A 24,104-nucleotide genomic window follows, 5' to 3' on the forward strand; every position below is an offset into this window, starting at 1 on the left:
TGATTCTACAATCCTATAATTATTATTTTATTACATTTCAAAAATTGAATGATGTCAGGATCTTTTTCCTCCTACCATATTCCCTGACTGATCAGCAACTCGGTCTGTGTGAGAAAAGACAGACTTTGAGAATTAGAACATGGCTATTGAGGAAACTTGAAGAAATTTCTAAATTTCTTGGACTCTTGCTTCTGCAAAATATTTAAGTACTAGTCTTAGAGTTTAATTAATATTTTCAATCCCTTAATTTTCTGAGATTACAAATAATGCAAAAAACCCACCAACATATTACTTACATCATTCTGATCATCTTTTGCATTGTAGTAGATAATATCATTATTCTGTAAGAAAAAAAACAACTGTTAGTTTAAAAGTAGAGAATAAAGTTTACTAGCAATTACTTTTAATAAAATTGATTTTAAAATAACACTTTGCTATGTATTCCCTTCAAAAGATAATAGAATTAAGACTTTTGCTTTCTTTCTGTTTCATGTGACTTTTCCCATGCCCATGTTTAACATCATTCATTTAATACTTCTTCCCTGGTAAGCTACATAAGTCCCCCCAAAAAACAGCTAGAAAAATACAGACCACATTGGACAAAATCCAGAGCTTGTAAAAGCTACTTAGCAGACACATGGCTCCTTCATTGTGCAATTAGGTGATGTATGCACCAGGACAGAGAGCAGCAATAGATCCAGTGATGCATGGGCATTGCTAAGTGGGTTAAATATTTGTTGCAAACATGTTAATTGCTTTTTTCGTCGAAAATAAAGTCTGGGAAACAACATCACAGGAGAGGCTGGCTGTTGTAGTGTGGAGTGGATCCTGGCAGCTCTGTGGAAACGCTGCACTATGTAATTCAGGGAAAGCAATGAACGAGAAGATGACAGGTTGCCATTACACATCAGTAAGAAGCTTCATTCAGTGTAATGTCTACAGCAGTTTGAAAACTGGGGTTTTTCCTACAGAACACTGGTTTCTTTTGAAATATTTCTGAACCCTTTAAAAGCTTTAAAGATTTAGGTTCACTGTATTCACTTTCCATTAGAAATAGCTGTAATGTGCCCTATACTTTCTTTGAGTAAGCAATCATAACGTGCATTTCTGTATGAGATATATGTACACAGTATTTTCTTAAGTCATATTACAGATTTTAATAAATAAAAAAATGGAGAAGCTACATTTCTTCATTTCCAGTACCTTGCTTTAAATAGGTGATTGCTGCTAACCTCAAAAAAATAGCTTTAATTTTTATTTTCAATTCTGATTTATGATAACACATGTAGACTTTAGTACCTAAATAAGAATTTGACCACAAAAAAGGTTTTTTTCTTATAGAAATATCATTAGGAAAGAATGTTTTTCTTAATCATATTTCAAGCAGGTAAGCACAAGACAATTATTACTTACAATAGAAAAGGATCATGACATGGGCTAAAGGAAAATGCAGTTCATCTTTACAAACCATAATGTTTCTCACTTCATAAATAATGACATCATTCATTTCCCTTTGTAGCCTTTCAGATCCAAACATGAAATATATTACAGATGACCTAAGTGACTTTCAAGTTAAAAGCTATTAGCATCAACTCATTCTCTTTCCTATTCCCTCAAAATGCACTTATCCATCCAGGCACAATTCTATTTGCAGGTCAGTTGGGTTTGTACCAGTATCCAGTAAGTAAGCCAGACCTCAGTGTGTTACAGGCAAAGGAAAAAAGTCCCTTCAGTGCTAAATATCAAAGCTTATTGTTTATTCCCTTCTTACTTGATTGCTCTAAAGAGAAGAGCATGTGAAGCTTGTGGAAGCCGTCAAGTAAGTTGGATGAGACAAAGTATTTATTTTCTTTAGATCCTCTGTACTTTTTACATTGTTGTGTGCAAAATAAATGCTATGTAAATAATTTGATCTGTTCAAAAAGCCACTTGATTCTTTGGCAGACAGTATTTAGAACTGTGAAGGATCCAACTCTGGGTGGTACTAGCTGGAAATGTTAGTACATGTGTTTTCAGAAGACGATCTGTTTATTTAAAAAAAAAAAAAAAAAACAAAAAAAAAAAACAGGAAGGTTTTCACCACAGCTCCTTATGTTATATTATGTTATGTTATGCTATGTTATGTTAATTTACATTACTTTACATTATGTTAATATAGCAGTTTGCCTGCAATCTCTTCCCTGGAAGCTCTTGTTTAGGAAAAATAAGACCAGGAAAAGCAATGTACACATACCTGGATATTATGTGTAAATTCTTTTTTTTTTAAACTGTTTTATTATGGTTTTATTATGGTTTAATGGTTTCATTTTGAAAATGGACATTTTCTTAAAACACAATTCTATTAGGCCTTTTCTTGTACTGATTCTCATCAAGATACCAGTTTATTTTTCCACTCCCTTTCCATTGCTGAAACATTACCCTAACAGTATATTTTGTCATACAATCATTTAACACACAGGATTTTTAATAGTTTCTGCTATGCACACAAGTCTGTGTATCTACTCAAACAAAATTGCTCTTTTTTCTGTCAGAATTATATTTCTGTCTTTTATAATTTTATTTATACATTCCTATCTACTGGACTGAACAGTATTTTTAAAATCACCTATTAAAGAATTATGTTTCAGAAACATGATTCATTTACAAGTTAATTCAAATAACCACCCCACCCCCCCAAATGAATGACATATTTTCTTAGGCTATCTTTTAGTTCATAACCCTTCTGGGAGATATTACCTATATAATGCATAAACCAACACTGACATTGGACATATCTCACTACTTTTAATGTTATAAAAATGAGATACACAATGCTACAACACACTGAATACTGTACAGTTCACAAATTAGATTCATGGATCAGTTAGATCTTTAGAGGGCAATTTTTCATAATTTAACCACTTCTAACTGACAAGAACAAATTGTTTTGCTGCTGGTTCTCATGTGAGTATTTTAGTTATTTATTACCTCCTTGACACAAAGAATTTTAATCTTCCCACTGTTACACATTTCTGCCACCTGGTAATGCTGCACACTTATTCAGCAAGCCTAAGACACAATGTAAATATCCTAGATAATTATTTTTGTTCTTTATCTTTTGTTCTAAGCCAGGAGTACATATTCACTGTTACTTCTGTTCAGGAGTGAATGGATTTAGTAAGAAAGTCCTAAAGCTGAATTTATGAAAGAATTACTTAAGGAGACCATATGCATAATTTATGAAAAAATTATGAACTTTAGCATAGTATCAGTATACAAGTTTACAAAATTTATGCAGTTGGAAAGGCAAAGTAGTTTTCACTGTCATTAATTCATCTTTCAAAGCAAACACTTTCAAGTATCTGACAAGGATATGCAAGGCATTCAAAAATTACATTAACAACCAGGTCCTAAATGTTTTATTTGTGACTCCTACTTTTTTTTCTTCTATTGAAGTCTAAAAATCTCTTTTCTTTCACACTTTCATTCACATTATTACCTGCTGAAGTTAGATTGTTCCAGTGTCTTTATATTGCTTTTCATTTCAATAATACTTTGTTTCCCAGCTTTGAGTATAAAGCAATCCCAATGTGAAACACTACGTATGGGGTAGTATTAATGACTTCCTAAATTTCACCACACAGAATCCAAAGTTTCCAGTCTCTATGATACCTATGTCTAGAGGTTTGAAGACATAGATTCATTACATAGAAGAAAAGTAAGGAAAAATATAATCTTTCAGAACATCTGCAGATGGTATTTTGATTCAAACCAACATTGACTTAAACTTGCGTTTTGAGTCTCTATGGAGCAAGTTTACAGATACAGTCTATTGATTTGTCTGCTTAAATGCCTAATCTCAAATCAGGATTATGTGAATGGACCTGAGTTCAGGTTGTCATCACAACAAATTATACCTTCTTTCAATTAATTTGTTTCAAGAACACAAAGGGTTTGCATTGCAACAAGACATCTGACTCTACAGACACTTGCATATAGTAAATTGTGATAATATTCTATGGCATTTTCTTGGTCAAAGCTATACAGCCTTCTTTACTCCACCAAGTGTCAAAGATTAAAGCTCCTTGTCATCACTGACAAGTAATAGCTTCTGCAGGAAAAACTGCTCCACAAATCCTAGGCTAGAATTTCAAGAATTGTGCATGAAATATGGGCCCAAACAACTGATCAAACCTCTTTATCAGTGGAGACATTTTATATCATATGTGTATTTTTTTAAGTATGTGCTTTTCATAACATTTGTTTGCAGTTTGTTCAGGACAAAAAACAAAACAAACCAACCAACCAACCAAACTTCCAAACCATAAACACCACAACCAAAACTGGAAATCTTAATATTTTTAAAAAACATTAAATACTCTCTGTTCAGAAATGTTGCTTTCACTGAAGATGTAACCAAGATATCTATGTAGTAAAGTCTATATTTGAGACTTCCTAGGAGCTCCACATAGCCTACATCCTGTGAAGTACCCCAGAATGATGATAGGCATGCAAGGGAGATTTAAAGCCTTAAATTAATTGTACTAATTTATGAGAAAAAAAAAAAACAAAAAAAAAAACAACCTCAAACAAACAACAGGGGGAGAAAACTATTTTCTGCAGCTTTTCATAGAGTAAGAAATTAAGGTCATTAATTAAATGGTAATTAAAAAAACCCAACAACTAAATAATTACCTTCTTTTTTCTTAAATGTAGAAGTTCCAAAATAATTGCTAATAAAATGTAATAAGAAAAAAATGGCTCTCTTTTCCATTACTATATTTTGTATAGGGATCCTAAATGAACTCCCTCACAAAACAAAACAGAAGAGTTTTTGTTAAAGTACTCCATACTTAAAACATTTTATTCAATGAACCACTGAAGGGAAACCTAAAATTAGTGTAGTACCTTAAATAAAATGCACAATTATTAGTGCATGTTTCAAAATCTGAAATAAAGTCAAATACTGTTATTTGAATTTTAAAACAGTATACTCCCTATGACCAAGTATTTTATACCACATATGCTAAAACAACCAAAAAGAGGCAACATATAAAAAGCTCATTTATACTGCAGTTAACCTTGCCAGTAGTGATATCTACAAGGATTCTTTTGTTCTGTGGGTATTGAGAGTAAGAATTTAAAAATTGAGTAAAAAATAAACCATATTACAAATATAAGTCTGATTTTGACTATTCAGTTTAAAGATAATACCTTAGACTTATAGATACAAATTTGGAGAACATTTTAAAATCATATTAATCCCACATAGTCTGCAAAGGCATAGAACACTAGTGAAAGAACTCAGTCTTGCCTCTCAGCATGAAGCAATAAAAATGTTAATACTGGTTTATTTCACCTTTCATGCACATACAAGATGAAATCAGAGTAAATGTCTCTAAATGCTAAAAAAAAAAATATTTAATTATGTGTTGGTAAATTACAGCTGCTTTAATTTTAGAAAACATTTTGTTGTATCCCCTTTGATAAAGGTGTGCGTTTTAAAAGTTCACTCTAATACCTTTAGGATAATTAAGATTTATACCTAGTCTAATAAACCTTATGGCAGACAAGCCAAGCACGTTTTGACCTAATGCCTCATATAGCTGGAGATGCAGTTCAAGGCACAATTAGACTCTTCAGAAAAGAAACCTAATACGGCCTGTCACAAAAAAAGAAGTGATACCTATTTCTGAAGATTGTAACTTCAGGGAATAAAAGCCTGAGAATAGGGTAAAAACACAGAATTCCAACTACTACAACTGTTATAGTTTTGCAATTTCACACAATTGAAAAGGTACAGGTAAAAATAAAGGGTTTACCAGCTAATTTTTTTTTTTTCTTCAGTATCCTCAAGTAGAAATATGATTTACTTCTGGTCTTTGAAGTGAACACAAAACCAGACAATACTACAAATCAGCTGCAGATACTGTATCTGAATATGGGCTGTAAGAAATGGGTTAGAAAGTACAATTTAATAATTAAATATATCATCTGGATCTTGAAATGGACAAGATACTTTAAAAATCAAATTATTTTTCTTTAAAAAAAAAAAAGACATGAAACAGTTCAGTAACATGAAGGTCTAGAAATATCTCTCCCCGTATTACCCATAATGTGGGCAAATGAGTCACTTGGGTTAGACATTTTTTCCCCCAAACATAACTTGCTAAATGAAATACTCAGAATATTAGATTTCATACACTAATTAAAAAAACTTCCAGATCTGCAGCATAATTTGATATAAGCCTTTTTCATCAGATTTGTCTAAAGGACTTTTCTCAAGGTTCTACTAAGACTAATAATAAGAATGAAAAATTGAAGGTCAAGATTACAAGAAATAACATAAAGGATTATTAAAGATGCTGCAAAATCTTTGTCATAGAAAACACTTTCTTTTAAAAGGTGAGAAAGATCAGATTATTCAGCATTCATTTACAGGTCTTCCTTAACGAAATTATCAATCCAGAAACCTTAAAATTTACAGGCAGTTGCCATGACAAGGTCCCTTGTCCATTCACAGAGTTATAAGGAGTAATTTATTACTCATCTGCATGCTGGGCAGGGAGGCTAAAGTGTACAATCATTGTATAAACAAATATTTTATTTTTAAATAAAAGTAGCGTATAAATACAGATTCCAGATACAAGTATACTTCATGAAAAATGCATTTACAAGCCCTTGAAATAAATTCTCAAGGATTTTGATGTAAGTCTAGATTCATGATTGCAATGCTCAGAGTGAACAGAATGTAGGCATCTCAGTTAAAACCAAGATCATTTAATCCTAAAATGGCAAGAATTTAAAACTCTGGAAGTATTTGAGAATTCTAACATTACTATTTTCTAAGAACTTTAATATCCTATTTCTATATAGACCTTTGTAGAACTGCAGTTGCACATCCTTCAGAAGTTTGGACTCCACTTAGCACTTTATGGAGTCAGGACACAAACTGAAGTCTCTCACCGCTATATCTTGAGGTACTTCCTATCACTGAATGCATCATTCTATTCAATATGTAATAATCAATGACAGCCAAATATATTAGATAGTTAAATCATTGAAATAGTCACTAAATTACAAATGTTATGGACACTTGCTCTGTTTTCATTTCTTCCTCACTCTTTCCTTTTCTGGCCATGTTAATAGTACAGCTGTAGGGCTTTCTTATTTCGACAAACTATTATGACCATTACTCTGAATTTTTACTGCATTAGACCATGCCATCCAGCAAAACCAACACTTCCTTCCTCATATTGACTGATGACATGTTTTTAGAACTACCTTTAATGTGAAGGGGCCAGCTAAAATTCAGAAACTTATTCAGTTACAATAAAACTGTGAAAAAATCAAAACTGACTTTATTGTGAACACCTCAAGACAGCATTTATTAAAAAACCTCAGAAACTATTTAAATGCAGAAACCTGGTAGAAAGGTAAGTTAATTTACCAAATCATGTATTATTAATGGCTTAAGGCAGGCACAATATGAAGATACTTGTAATGGTGTGTGTTACAAATAGGGGATCATATATTATGCTATTACAGTGTCTGACTCACACTGTAACTCACAGGAGCATCCTGACCTTGCTTTGATCAAAAGCCAAGCAAAACAAGCCACGGCCAAGGGTAAAGAGCTGAGTGTAGTGAGTTCTGGCACACAATGTCAACAGGAAGGGACTGTAATGAGCCTTGGTACAGGCTGTGCATCAATGAACACCTAGGGAACACCTGAGGTGCTGGAAAAGCATTGATAATGTCAAGGATTGATTTGACTGGCATCTATAAAATACTCAGTAACAGAGACTGGAGAGAAACATTGCCACATGGATGTCTGACATGCCACGAAAGCCAAGACTCAGGATGGAACCAGCTGATATCCATGCCAAGCCACTGCCCAGAGCAAATGTCTGCTGTGTCCCAGACTGGGCTCTGCTGACCCACAGACACAGCTGACTTAGGGCATGACAAGTGTGTGTGCAATGTCTGTGCTGCCACTTACCCACCTACCTACCCACCACTTCATGACATGACCTTTGCAGTGGCATGTTGTCTTGTGTCACTGTGGCAATATTCAATTACAAGCTGATTTTAGCCATGCTTGATTTAATTTGTCTTGTGTAAAATATAATTAGTAAAATTGATGTTCCAACTGTTCAAAGCTTAGGAGGAAACCCTGACATTTTCTGCAGAGCTGACTGTAGGCTGCAATTTGTTCCCCCCCACCCAAGTGTCTATATTATGCTACATTATGCTACATTTAGTTAGAAAAAAGTAGCATTGTGTTGCATGCACAGGCTCTAAAGAGGACGTAAAATATAGCAGAAAGATTACTCCTGTCTTCAGATCTCTAGAAGCGATCATAGAAACTTTAAAGAACAGGAAAAACATTTCCATGTCAAACATAACTCCCCAGTTTTCAGACAATTTTCACAGTAACGATTGATATAAGAAAATGCCACTGCACTACTTAAGCTGTCAAGATGATACCTAACTTCTTGAAAAAGTTAAGAATGCAGTCTAAGTACGAACTGCAATTTGGATACAGTATTAAAAGATGGACATCATTGAATGTGTCAGGTTAAACGTAATCCAGCTCCCAAGGTGATGAGAAATCTGTTCTTCTGAAATAATATGACAGACTCTGTGATAATTTCTGCATAATGACATCCTATAGCTCAATGGCCTGTGTTAAGAAGGTAATCTGCATTGGACATACAGATACAGATAATTGGTAAAATACCAGAGGAGTTTTGTTGATTTGCCTGCTGGTAAGGATAGTTTTATCTTTATTAATCTTTTTAATTTGGAGGATTTTTTAGTATTTGTTTTTTTGGGGGTTTTTTTGTGCAACTGGTGGAATCAAGGGTGGTGATCAAGGAAGTATTTTTTAATTTGCAAAATGTAAAAGGTCAAATACTTCATGCAGGAATGAAGTTTTAATGCCTGAAGACTTAATGACATAAAACCACATTGCTATTACTCTCTGGTATAGTCAATAACATCACAAAATGATTGTCATTTTAGTCAAACTGAAAATTTCTCTTCAAGGATAACACTTGGATCTACAGTAAAACCACACCTTTTGTTATCTCTCATTTTCATGTAGAACTAAAACCCTGATGCACCAGACACCAACAATAAGAGAAAAGAACTGTACTTGAATTAGACCTAAATGTCCTAGACAATAAACTAAACATTTCTATAAGGAGTAAGAACCACAAGTCTACAATAAGTTGGGAGGAAAGATCAGGGCGTCCATTGGCAGCAGGACTTAAGTATCAAAGATATTAGATTCTATTTAGTTACCTAATTCTAATGTTCACCAGGTCAAAGTGGGAAAAGCTGTCTGTATTAGCACAGATGGAGAAACCTCTCAAATCTGGAAAAGTCCTTTCCCTTGTAAACTTTAATGGCAGAAGAGAAACAGAGAAATAGGCTTTGTGCTGAGAAGGAATGTTGTTTTTCTGACAATTTGCAATATAATTGTGCATTTGAGTTTTGGTTTGCTTTCAACTACATAGCATAAAACTAGGAATAGTTTTATTTCAGAAACATGATACATCACTTGCTTAATTCCACCCTGTGTACTGCAATAGATAAACTACAAGCCAGGTTTTCACATATGAGGTGAGACTATGGAGAAAATCCTTGGGATAGGCAGTTATTTCCACCTTTTAAGGGGAATATATAGTAACAGCTCTATATGACAAAAATATGGGAAGTAATGAAGACTCAGCTCCAAATCTGTTCATGCTGAAGATTCAAAGAGCCAGTGGCAAAATCCCAGATGCAAACCATCAGTAGCCAATCAAGCAGGGTAAGAAGCTCTTGCTCTTATACTATATAACCACCTTTTATATTCATTCTCCAGACCTCTGAGGCAAAAGCAAGGTAAGCAGAGATAACCCTGAGATACAAAAATATTTATAATCCTTTTTAATTATGGTAAATGTATTCTTCCAAAAGGTTCAGGAAACTGCTAATCTTCTCATCACACTAACTTCCTCAGAGTATAAGCAACTGCAAATGGTTTCCTTTTCTACAACAAAATGCAATCGATTACAAAGCAGATTTCCAGGTGGGAAAATGGAATTTGTTAGCAGCTAATTAACCTCTATATCACCCTATCCTCTCTGTTTAATTAAGGCAGCAAAGTATGTTCATGCTAATGTATTCAAAATTACTTTCTTTAGTTGATGAAAGAATAAAAAAATAATTAAAAAAAAAAACAAAAACAAAAATCCAAACACAAATAAGCAAATGAAAATCAATCAAACAAAAACAACCAAAAAAAAACGTGAGAAAGAGGTAAAGAAAATTTACCTAAAATATTTGCAGATTATCTAGATTGCAAATACAAGGATCAGGGTAGTATGGGAGGGTAGCTAAACAATTTGGACATTAAATCAAATAACATCTGTAGGATATTGCCTTTGGCATTCTGAATTAATACTTGGTGATGTGCCAGGCTGTAATAAACTGGGCTAATTTAAAAAAAAATTCTTGAATTATCAAAACTGAATATAGACAATATGCCACTTCTTCTATTCCAATAAATCTGAAAAAAACAACTTTGAAGAAATTTTTTTTCAATCAAGTAATGGGCAACCCACAATACATATTTTCCCAAAGAAAATGAGTTAACATTTGTTCCATTGCTACTGTGTTCTATTCATTGCAGCAAACAAATATGATCATGTTTAAGAACGTTGCAGTCAATGGTTACAAATTTTAAAAGGAATCATGCCTTTAAGTATACGGTACTACACTGGAGTGAAAAGTCAAGCAGGTAGTTTCTCTGTTATGCACACTGGTAACTGAAGACATCAGGTATCTTCCAGACTTACCCAAACCCACCTGTGCACTGAGGTGGGAACCAGACACAGCAGTCTCTAGGATATCGGTCTGGCGCTTCATCACCTCAACCCCCAGAACCTAGAATCTGAGGATAATTGTGTGTCTATATAAAAAATATTTTTCTATCACTTTTTTCATGCTAATTCATATTTTTTTAGCTCCTATTTGACTCAGTCAGAAACTGATAAAATTAAATAATGCTGAGAAGAGATACAGATAATAAATAGTGCTGATAGATCATGATGGTGATGAGGACTCTCAGCGGAGAAACCTTGATTTCCTCATTGCTTCAGTTTTTTAAGTAAATACTGGCATGTATCTTTGCTTACTATCATTTCACCCAAAGTTCAGCCACTCATACCATATTCTCTGTATTCTCTGACATAACAGAAAATTAAGTAATAGGGATTTTGCAGAAGAACTAGAATTAATATGTTTAAAATTCTTACAGTAACAAATTTCTGCCTTAAAGAACAGAAGTAAACTAGTATCAGCATCTTGATGCTCTCTCCCATTTCATTGTATTGTCAAAACTGACAATGTTACTTTGTAAACTCGGATCACCCAGTTAAGTTCATGACAGGTTTAACCTGATTCCTGGTTCCCGCTTCATCCTCTTGATGAAGAACAGGAGCTCTAGGTTTATTCTTTGTTTGAGTTCCCGTTTCTTTTTTTCCCCTCTCCTTCTAATTAGAAAGACTCTGGAATATCTGTGCCAGCATTTTTTCCCAGACTAATTTCTATACTTACAGAAGAAAGGCTACCCACATTATCTCTTTTCACTTATTACTGGATAGGAAACTTTAAGAACTGAGTTGTAATAATATCAGATATTATTTCTGATTTATTTAAATATAGACATTTCTACCAAAAATGCCCCCATATACTAAGAGCCAGACTTAGCAGAGGCAAAGATGCCAGCTATATGGTACGTTGGATTGCAAAGGCAGCAAATAGCAGTCACAGCTGCTTTGACTGTACAAGAACCCTGGAAAGGAAAACTGGTAGCTGCTGGCTTTCAGCAGGACTCAAAGAACAGCAGTTTGTCCTTGGAAGAATGTTCTCCACCTTAAAACCAGTTTCAGCTCAAGTCTGCACACATTTCCAGCAGCATGAGCAGCAAGCTTGGGTCCTCAGTGACCACTTCCAATTTAATATTCCAGCTTCGGCTGTCTCTTCTAACTCTTCCCAATCCCACCCAAGGGCAGAAGTCAGAACAGTCCTGAGCTTTTCCCCTACCCTCTTTTTCTTCTCACTGTGCTTTTTGATGGGAATTGTTTGGTTTCAGTCTTACTTTAGCAAGTTTACTGGACGTAATGGGCTGAGAAGTCTCACAGCTCCAGAAAACAGTATGGAGAGAAACCAACCTAACTTAGCTCTTTTTGCCTGGGAAAGTCCTCCAAAACTATTTCAGCAGATCTCGTAATGATCTCTTAATTACACCATAACCTAGGACACTTTACCAGCATTATTATGCTGGAAATCACTATCCCAATGAGACCAGCACAGCCTGTATGCTATTTGGATGCACTGAACTGAAAACAACAGACACAGACAAACCATGGATACCAGGGCAGAGTAAGCATTAGCAAGTTGTGTAAACTGAGCCCAAGGGCCAGGACTCCTTTCTTGTTGAGCTCCACAAAGGTGTGTTTCATACTGAACTTGCTGAAACTACCTATTATTTTTCCTCTGATTGTATGTTCATTTATGCTCAAATATTCCTGGTCTTTAAAACATGACAGAGGTAAAATTTCAAAAGCACAGGCACATACTAATTTAACTGCTTGTGTTCTCAAAGTGTCTGAACCCATCAGTCCCTTGCAGATCTGCAAAACAGACTCACCTAACAGTGTGCACCTGATTATAGACATAAAATGCCTTTAGATGATTTTTTTGTGCATATATAGATACAGATCTGTGTATATGTGCAAGTGTACACACAGAGGAAAAACTATGCAAATGATATACTCATATACACAGGTCCCACCTATTTAAGAAGGAAAAGTTTAAGCTTATACCTTTGATTGATTTGTCAGGTGTCACCTGAATCTTGTTTGTTAGCATTGAGTAATAGGAGAAAGCATATCTAATAACTCAGAAATGTGTACAGTTTAATTCTTATTATCCTGAAGCAATAAACAATTAGATCCATTTCACATTAAAGCATTTAAAACTCTTGCAAAGATAATATTGCAGAGCTCTCATGAAGAGATAAAAGTTTTTCATATATTCAGCTGTATTTCTTCTAATATTTCCTTATCAGTAATATAGATGATATGAGTAGGTGAATGAATTAATTTAAGAAAGTTATTCTTGACAAACATATCCTGAGTTCAATTAGATGTCTGGGTTTGCACTGCTCTATTCTTATTAGTACATATAATCACTACAGTGAACTAGTCTTGTGTCAGCAAAAAATACTGATGTGAATCTGAGAAGAAAATTCAGTATTGCTGTCAATGCCATTGTTATTTTCCATAGGAACAGTATTTGTAATTCACAATCATAGCTTAATTCGTAATATCATAATTGTTTTCATTAAAATAGTAGGATATCTGCCCTATTGCTATCAGCAGAATGTGTGAGAAACTCATTAAACTGATGGATTTTCCTTCAATGCTTCTTCTTCCACTTTCCAAGTTAAATTTATCCTTAACTGCTATATGGCTATCGCTCTAAAGAATATTTGTTTCTTCTTGAACAGCATTTCCTCATGGTGTTTATCCTTGACACAGGCTGTTTACTGATCTGTAACCATGGTATTTTTTAGGATAGATCAGGCTTTATCCCCCACAGAAAGCACGATGTCTTTGTTTCAAAATAAAACACACATCAATCCTGAACACAGACTGCTGCTCATCTATTCTGTGCTTGTTACAGCTGTCCCTAAGACACCTAAGCAATTATCAGACACATTCTGTGGCACGGCATACACCAGGAACCTCTCTTAGCCGACTGTGCCTACACAAGGTTACCCCCTACCTCACTTTCTACATGCCTCCAATGTTATCTGAACAGATTCTATACCTTCAAATACTCCTACATACCCTGATGTAAGGGATGTGTAGCACATGAAGCATGCAAATTCCCTGGTTTCATGCTTTGAAAGTATTGTTTTCTAAGCTGCACACCTTTCTTCACATCATTTCAGAAACTTTCAGCAGACAAGTAAGAAAACATGCACATCCTTATTATGAATTTGAGACTCCAAGGTATCTCCAAGAGAAGTCACAAGACCAAATCTAGTTTGGACACTGACAATATACACCACTTGGTCCAAAAGTCAGATCCAGAGATTTGCTTTATTTAACATATGATTTATAGATGTAAGCTTTGGAAATTATGTATATAACATGTAGATTTACAGATGTGAGTTTTAGGACTGTAGTCCAGTTCCAGTCTTGAACTTAGTACTTGGAGATTAAGACTCCATCACCTTCCGTGCATGAAACATGCACCAACAAGAATGAGTTAAGCACAGCAAAACAGAGATTCAAAGTTATTTCTGATGCTATAGAGTCACTTCAACCACAAAAAAGCCTTCCACAGTAATCAAGCTGGAATTGCTGGCCCTCTGCCTTTTGCTTCCTACGTACTATGTAGGATTTAGAAAGTGTTGAAGGAGCTGTAGCTTTAGACAAGTCCAAGGCTTTACTCAAGTGCTACCTGTGATCCTCATCTCTTTCATTTTCCACCATTTTTTTCCTTTAACATTCATATATTTAAACAGCAACTCTCTACCTGCAAGCAGAACCTTAAAACCTGATTGAAATTAGCTGAAGGCTGATGCACTGGCATTCATAAAGCAGCTTATGCAGTGCTGTTAATATCAGTAGATCTTTACATATATGTTTCAGAAATGCCTTACCCAGAGAGGACTGTACTTAACAGTGTTGCTTCATAGTGTCATACATAGACTGTAACAGGGCTTACTATGTTTCCCCCGTGACCAAACTTTTTGATTGGCATCCAGTTGCAAGAAAGCTTTGAGGCAGCATTGCATAGACTAAATAAAACTAAAACTTCTATCAGAAAAGTGGGGAAGTGCTATGGCAAGTATACATACTTCCTGATAATATTTTAGAACACTTTAGAAGTCATTTAAACTACTGTGCATATGGCAAATTAAATGAAATTAAACTTGCTTATATGGTGATCACCGGGCTGGTAGAAAACTTCTGCTAGAGGCCTTCTCTTGTTTTCAGTTGGAAAAAATTTCACACACAAAAAACATTAAAAGTTTCATCTAGAGAAAAACCCAGAATTTCGCACAAGCACAGAAAATGTCAGTAGTGACAAACTCCTTAGCTTTACTGTTCCCATGTGTATCTCTTAAGAAATGTAAAACTGGAGTTTTTCTCTTGAGAAGTGGTAATGCCCAAAGGACTAAGGAGAGAATCCTGTCTGAATTAATTATTCAACAGGGACTATTCATACATTTTCAAAAGCAAAGATCTGTTCTGGATTAGCATTGTCATATATGTATTTATATTTATTCTTCATATTTTCAAGACAGTTACAATACACAGTGCTTCAATGCAGTATAATTTGAGACTACCAAATGGGAAAATGAAAATAGAATGACAATGTTTTCCATAAACACATTAATTACAAGCACAGATTTGGCCTAGAGCTCCTCAGACTTGATAAATCCCAATGTCCCTCCAATGAGCCCTAGAGTTGTTTGTATATTTATTTATACAGTCTGGATTTGCTCATAGCTGATCATAAAAGTGAGCTGGAGAAAAATAAACAAGTCCTTAACAGTCCACATTTCTGGTCAAATCAGAAAACATATTTTTGATATTTCTTTGCATGATGTAGAAGAATGTTAGACTATCACTAATTTTGAAGACTCTCTCTGGTCTGTGCTATGCACATCTCTTGATCTGTGGGAAGCTTACAGAATTATTTTCCACTCCTGGAACTACACATCATCATTTTGAGGAAATGAAAGAACCAGAATTTCATCTTTTGTTTAAATCCTAATGAGAATTACACTATATTCAGGGGATGGGAGGATAAGAATTCCCAAATTCCTTGAATAAAATACAGCTCTTAATAATAGGATTGTCTAGTACACCCAGAGCATTTTAAAGTATATGCAGAATGAAACTCCTATTAAAATTTAGATTGTAAATTGACTGAAAAATACTACAGACATCAAACATGTTTGTTTTCAATTATTGCACAAGCCACTGTTCTTGAACCATCACTTATTGGTAGTATACCTTAAGTACATAATGTTTTGGAAAATGACGCATTTTTAATTTTTATTTATTATATTAAGCCAGTAGGCGCTTTTTTTATTGTTTCTAAAGTTAGTGAGTTGTAACAAAGACAAGCAAAATTTTCATGTGATATCTTACAAGAATCATGTGGCAAAAGAACCAAGTAAGCTACCAAGACCTGCCTGACTCCTGTGGCTTTATCATTTGAGAAACATAGAAGGAAATGCAGTGAAGAAAAACACAAAAACCTCTACCTCCAAAAGTCCCACTGACTAATAAGAGTTTCAGAAAGGCTCCATTTTGGGTCTAATATGTTTTTTAAATAATCTCCAAAAAGAGAAAGAACCATTCATGTGTCTCAATAATGAGAAATTACAGCTTTTTTTCCTTTTTTTTTTCTTTTGTTTTTTCTAGCTCATTCTCTCCACCCCTTTTTCAGATAAAACAGAATGGTTGACAGATTCAATGAGGACTGAAAGTGTTTCTTCACTCTAAAAACTTTTTTGGCAACTTCCTTATCAGTGAAGCCCTTTGCTGCCCAGATGTTATACTTACAATGATTTATACTCAATGTAAGCATATTAGGAGATGATAAATAACCAAAATCATAAAAACAAATTCTACAGCAGGAAAGCTAGCCACCACAATTACACATTTGAGGTCTCTGCTTATATATAATCTTGATTCCAATTGTAAAGCTACCTCTTGTCATCTTCTTTATCAACTTCTTAATTGTTTTAAAAATCCTAAATTGTGAAAAATATATAAATCAATTATTAAAAATGTGATTTCAAATATGTTCAAAATTATTAATCACACTAACATTTATATTGGGACTGTCCTTATATAAGATCACAATATATCCTGTATAATGGAACAAAAGCATGGAAGAGATATCCTGCAGCAACACAGATTTTAGAGGAAATCTTCAATTTCTAGACCCAAAGATTCACCTTTGGGCATTACCACTTCTCAAGAGAGAAACTTCAGTTTTACATTTCTTAAGAGTTACACATGGGAATAGTAAAACTAAGGAGTTTGTCACTGCTGACATAGACTTTAACAGGACTTACTATGTTTCCCCCATGACCAAACTTTATGAGTGGCATCCAGTTGCAAGAAAGCTTTGAGGCAGCATGGCATAGACTAAATAAAACTAAAACATTCTATCTGAAAAGTGGGGAATCAATCATACTTCCCAATAATATTTTAGAATACTTTAGAAGTCATTTAAACTACTGTGCATATGGCAAATTAAATGAAATTAAACTTGCCGATATGGTGATCACCGGGCTGGTAGAAAACTTCTGCTAGAGGCCTTCTTTTGTTTTCAGTTGGAAAAAATTTCACACACAAAGCATAAAAAGTTTCATCTAGAGAAAAACCCAGAATTTTGCACAAGCAGAGAAAATGTCAGGAAGCTATAAAACCCCAGGAATGCTAGCAAGAGAAAAGTTCCTTACTTGGGGGGTGTTGTGGGTTTTGTTGTTGTTGTTGTTTTTTGTGGGGGTTTTTTTGGGTTTGGTTTTTTTTTTCCTTCTAAGACATATTTCATATACCTACCTGGTGCTTCCTATGCATTTGTAAATCAGAAAAGAATCTGCCCATTAAGGGAAGGGTGCTGGGGATGGATGAGTGGGTGGTGGGCCCCTGTTCCCAGTGGGAATGCTACACAAACTCTGCACTCGTCTGGTAAAGACAAGTCTCCAAAAAGACTTTAGCAGGGATATGTTCTAAAAGAACTACATAAAGCTGAATCTCAACTTGGTCATTCCAGAGGGCTTAAGAAAATAAAGTGGGAGCACTTCAACTGCTGCAGCTGCTGCATTTCCTATCCTCTTTTGAGAAAGCATTACTAAAAAAACTGCTATATTTGCAGTGCTTTTTCTCAACAAAAAAGGTGTAAGTGATTCAGTGAGCAGAATCACCCCTCAAACTACATAACTTCAGTAAATATGGTTCATTCTTATGACCATTCAACCTCACTCTCCCTACCACTCCAAGTGCATACACAGAGCATTGCCCCCACGTAGAAAGATGTCACAGGGCAGTCAATGAAAGGAAAAAGGTGATTTCACTCCTTTCAGGGAGATAGGTTTCACATATATGTACCTCAGGGAGGTACATTTAATTTAAATTATATACAAGTGAAAGCTGTGTGTCACAGACGTGAAGGTGGCATACAGCCCTTTAAAGAATAAAATATTATTCTCCTTAAAACCTTGACCATCTTCTAGTCAATTTAAATCAATTGTTTGGCATATTTTTTCCAAAACAAATTTTCCTTAGAAGTTTGAGGATTTATTCAAAATATCAAAAACCGGTGGAAGATTTTATTTTACAGGGTTTTGGATTAGAACACTGTGTGAACATCCAGACAGCTTTGACACTTTGACTATGTTTAGAGTGTTTAAAACTTTCCAAAAATTATGAAGTATATATGGCTTTACTGAGAAAGAATCTCACACCTAATCTGTGCCCATGAGGACTGGTTTCCCAAATTTAAACAGTACCATTTCCTGTAGGCACTCTGCACCTGTAAGGACTACCAGAGATACAATCCAGAGCTGCATTTCTTCTCTGATGCTCTGAGAGAAGTATTCCCTTTTTTTTTTTTTTTTCCCCACAGTTTTTCCATCTCAGAAAAATAAAGCTGCCTCTTTAGAATGAAGAAATAATAACACTGAAAGTTCAGTGCTTTGTTTGTTTGTTTTCCAGATCAGCTTTTAAAATGCAATGTTTTAGCAGTGTTGTAATGTCCACAATAAATAACAGCCCAAAAAACTAAAATTTTCAACCTTCATCAGGGGTCAAACACAGAGAAATGCCTACCAGTGGTCTGCTCTTGCAAGTCACCTCTTGGATCAGCTCTTATGATAGAACACTTCTTTTTATCTCGGTTACCCTTTTAATCTTCCATTTCTTTACCTTTCACTACAGTTTTATGCAGCAAATATTTGTACTAGGAAAAAAAACACAACATGATTCCAAAGCAATATTTCCATGACCTTTTGTCTTAAACTTTTAATCCAAGTTGGTACATAAAACCTACCCCATGGATTATAATTACAGCAAATGCTGTCTCAGAAATACCAGGACTCAGGAAATAATAATTCACACAGAACAACATGAAATTACACAATTGGTTAAAATAATAAAGCATAATGAAAGGACATTTAAAGTGGAATTTTAATGTCATAATTAATTTTTAAAAGTCTGAGTTTCACCCTTCATATAAATAAGTGGATGCTAATAGGCCATTCAGGAAGACTCCCCTTGTTATAGTACAAATGAGATATCCCCTATGTTTATACATATGTAAGTACAATTAATACTGCAACCCAACTGGAAACTAAATTGCTTTAGTTAACCAACCATTGCAAGGCAATCAAACGTGGTAACAAATGTAATTGTAGAAAACCCACTTGGGGAATAGCAGCAATTATTTCATACAGAATTCTCTCTTCCCTCTTCTAATTCACAAACCATTTTTTCATGCATCTCTATACCAGATAAATAATTGCACAGTCACAAGTGTCAAAACTGTCCCACTTTCTCTCTGCAGCATAAAAGAAAATTCAAACTGACACGGCTGTTTCATTTAGAAGTATTGCTTTGTACCTCTGATTTGTAAGTGCATTAATCTAAAAACATTTCTGTGGGTTTTATTTCTCCAGCTGTACTTGCAGCTCAGGAGCTGGGAAATACCAATAGAGTAGGAAACAGAGAACAGCATTTCTGAATTTGCCTCAAGCTAAGCACTTTGAATTTGCTTTCATAAACTTCCCTAATATTCTCTAAAGACTTAATAGGAGTCTAAAGACTTAATACTTACCTGCTTCAAAGCAGGTAAGAATTACTTCAGGGCTCTAGATATAAACTGCAGGCCAGATGTTTTACTTGACTTTGTGATTTATCAGGAAAAAACACATTACAATTTTTCCTTCTTTTACTCATTTATAGTCAGTATTCTTCAATATTACTCTTACTTAATATATTTTTTAAATATTTTTCACTTTTTAGTAAATTACTTAGCCATTGACAGTTATTATGATATTTAATTATCAGTGCAAAAATACAAAAAAAAAAACCAAACAAAAACCTATGATATTTTTTCTGTCACTTACCTAAAAAGGGAGGGTAATTATTATGTAAGCTACATGCTCTAAACTCATTTTAGAGCTCCATCTCTGCTTTTGAGAAATTCAGTATACACCTGACAATAATTCATTTATTTTAGAAATAATATATATAGTTGCCAGTGTCATTCTGTGTATTTAGAAACCTATGCAAGGGGACAGCAGGCTAGGAATGTGGAAATACTTTAGCTAACACCAGACATTTGCTTTTCAAGAACTTGCTGGCTCACAGCGTCCCAGGCACAAATTCATATTAATCTGAAATTTCTATTTTCACAGCTATTTTTAGTTTTAGTGAGCAAGATCAAACTATTAGAACCATCGATTAATTAAGGTTGGAAAATATCTTTAAGATCATTGAGTTCAATTATTAATCCAGCACTGCCAAATCCACCACTAAACCATTTCCTTAAGCACGACTTCTACACGTCTTTTAAATACCTCCAGAAATGGTGACTCAACCTCTTCCTTGAGAAGCCTGTTCCAGTGACTGACAACATTTTCAATGAAGAAATTTTTATTAATATCCAATCTAAACCTCCCTTGGCACAACCAGATGCCATTTCCTTTTGTGGCTTGTTACTTGGGAGACGAGACTGATACCACCCTTGACACAACCTCCTTTCAGGTAGAGAAAGGAGAGCAATATGTTCTCACCTCCCCCTGCAACTGCTGCATTTCTTGTCCCCTTTTGAGAAATCAATACTACCCCTCATCCTGCTTTCCTGCAGACTAAACAACCTCAGTTCCCTCAGACAGTCTTGTAAGCTTTGTTCTCCAGACCCTTCACCAGTTTCATTACTCTGGAATGGTTCCAGCACCTCGATGTCATTCTGGTATTAAGGGGCCCCGAACTGCACACACTACAAGAGGCACAGTCTCACCAGTGTTGAGTACAGGGGCATGCTCACTTCCCTTCTCCTGCAGGACACACTATTCCTGATAAAAGCCAGGATGCTGATGGCCTTCTTGGCCTACCTGGCACACAATATTCAGCTATTGTGTCAATCAGCACTCCCAGGACCTTTTTTTCTGGGCAACTTCCAGCCACTCTTCCCCAAGCCTATAGCATGGCATGGGGTTGTTGTGACCTAAGTGCAGGACCCAGCACTTGGCCTTATTCAGCCTCACACAGCTGGTCTGAGCCCATTGATCCAGTCTCCCCACCCTCTGGCAGATCAAGACTCCCACCCAACTGGATGTCATCTGCAAACTTACTAAGGGTACACTCCATCTCCACATCCAGATCACTGATAAAGATGTTAAACAGACTTGGCCTCAGTACTTAGCCCAAGGGAACATCACCTCTTACCAGCCACCAAATGGACTTAGCTCCTTTCACCACAACTCTTTGGGCCCAACTATTGAGCCAGTTTTTCTCTAGTCCACACGTAGCCAGTTTCTCCAAGAGAATGCTGTGGGAAACTGTGGGAAACTTTACTTGTAAGTCCACATAGACAAAATCCACAGCCTTTCTCCCAACCACTAAACAGGTCAGCTTTTCATAGAAGGAGATAAGGTTAGTCAAGCAAGTCCTGCCTTTATAAACCCTTGCTGACTGCTCACCTGGTTGTCCTGTACATGCCATGTGATGGCACTTAAGATGATCTGTTCCATAACCTCCCGCAGCAGTGAGGTTAGACACACTCAGGTAGCTCCCTGGCTTAAAATCTTAAACTTTGGTAAATATTAATTTAATTATCAATCAATCAAAAAAAAACAAACTTAAATTTTCACTTTTCTTTTTCTTTGCTTTGCCTTCTTGAAGTATCTGGAATTTAATGTCCTAGCAGTACTGGAAGACATTCTATACTCACTCAACCAGAATTACTAGGGAAAAGGGATTTTAGCTGTAGACGTGGGTATATATGTTTCTATCAGTGTTTAGACTCCACTTATTTTCTAAATAAATACATTGGCACCTTAGAAAATTTTGACAGTCTTTACATTAAATTATTAGCTGAAATATCAAAAATGAGATTATTATAATAAATCTGGATCTTCATAGATTTTTCCTGATACCAGCTAATTTCAAAAGAACTTATCTGAGGATAATATTTTTGGTTTTTTTACTGTAGTTCTTTATAGACCTTGGTTATATGGCCAGCTCTCTTTGCCCTTCCTCATACAGGTTTGTTCTATTGAAGATAGCCTGTATATAGCTTCCCAGAAGAAATGTTTGTGCTATTTTCTCCCTAAAACTCCAAAGGCAACCTGGATGACAAGGATGTTGATGGACATGTCTCTAAGAGTGTATTTCTATGGTGATGCACATGACTTATGAAGACCATTTACAATGCTATCAGAAGTACTTTAAGAACCCTCATCTGCAGAAAGTTTTACAGTAGATCTGTTTTTCCACCAGAGACATTAGAGGAATGAAAATTAAATTTATCAGAAAGATCTGTGTGCAAACTAATTTGAGCAGGCATTTTCTATAAAGTAGGCCAGAACAGAAGAAATATTACTTCTGGCAAAAATAGAAAAAAAATTAAATTATAAGAAGCTTAATACATTTATCTGAAATTTAATTGCATAACCTAATGTCAAGTCTATTGTATGATAAACACTGTTCTCATCCAGATTCATAACAGTAAAGCACCAGCTCAGTTTGCAGTTATTTTATTAGAACTCTAACTTCATTTTTTTAAAAAATTTATTCTGAGCACAGTCTTTGCATTAGCCACAAAATTAGTATAAAACCACATTTCAAAATAGTTTTGAGATCTCTCCTTGGCAATGAGTTATGATGATTCTAGCAGCCTCTCTGGTGTGACCAACTTCTACTGCAAGTAAAGGGCAAAAAGAAAACCAAAAGTGAGATGGAGTTGTTGATATGATGCCAGTGTGCACAGTAAGAAGAAAAATTATGAGAAAGAACATCTGAATGCATTCACATTACTCAGTACTGTATCCATCAAACTTGCAGTTTTTTTTTTTCCTTTCAGAACAGAGACAGATTAGCAGAAAATGTCGCTGTAGCATTCTCAGTACCACAGCCCTATGGAATACCCATTCTGTGTCCTAATGTGTATTAGAAGCTGTGCCTGTGCAAGAAAGCACACTTAAAAGCTTCAGGCTGTGTCCATAACCTCTTTGTACTCCTAAAAGCTGAATTATTTGCCCTGGCCTTGAGGGTTGCTTTGTCTCTATGTTTATTTTCAGAATTCTACCTTCAAGTGTCTGAGAAACACAAGATCAGAAAGAACATCATAGAAAAGCAATGTGCATTTAACTGTGTGCTACTGTGATTCAAGGGGATGTGCAAACAGACCCTAGATTTGTAGCAGCATAACATAAAAGAACCATCTGCTTTTATTTCAGAAGGAACAGATAATGAAGGCAAAATAAATGACTTTGACACTTACCAGGGAGTTGTAGCCTAAAATTAATAGGCTTATAATCTTGCAGCACAACATTAATTTTGCTTGACTAGAGAATTAATGTTGTATATTTTACAAGCATCTCACTTGTTTTTCAGTAAATCATTGAAGAATACAACTAAGTATTTGACCACGTTAGGGTCTTCTTTCAATTTGACAAGACTATGGAAGAGATGCAGTTACTAATGTATAGATGAGGATTCTAAAAATTATCGTACAACTCTCAATATAAACAGTCATGTAGATAACCAACTGTTTCCATATTAAGTTGTTGCCTGCTCTTTTCCACCATAGAAGCAAAAACAACTTGTAAAAATCTTTTCTATGATTCTGTTTCAGTGCTTGGAGTAGCACACTTTTAAATGGTCGTAATCATCATTCATATGTCTTTGCAATAATTTATTGCATGTCAAAACAGCTGTCTTGTGTAAATCTCAGAGCTACATCACTTCATCTGCAAATGTTCTTCTGAACTTCTGAAGCAAAAAGCCCACTTTATTGTCTAGACA

General features: G+C 35.0%; 1 protein-coding gene across 4 annotated transcripts in view; it reads right to left on the bottom strand.

The window, feature by feature from the left end:
• Nucleotides 1-24,104, bottom strand: part of CACNA2D1 (calcium voltage-gated channel auxiliary subunit alpha2delta 1) — a 361,517-nt gene that overhangs the window by 159,619 nt on the left and 177,794 nt on the right. For all 4 annotated transcript variants that reach the window (XM_071734046.1, XM_071734050.1, XM_071734049.1 and 1 more), the window contains exon 5: nt 297-341. In XM_071734046.1, coding sequence (XP_071590147.1) covers nt 297-341 — 45 coding nt within the window. The remainder of the gene's footprint in view (nt 1-296; nt 342-24,104) is intronic.

The sequence above is a fragment of the Heliangelus exortis genome, chromosome 1 (assembly GCF_036169615.1).
Source record: "Heliangelus exortis chromosome 1, bHelExo1.hap1, whole genome shotgun sequence".
Lineage (NCBI taxonomy): Eukaryota > Metazoa > Chordata > Aves > Apodiformes > Trochilidae > Heliangelus > Heliangelus exortis.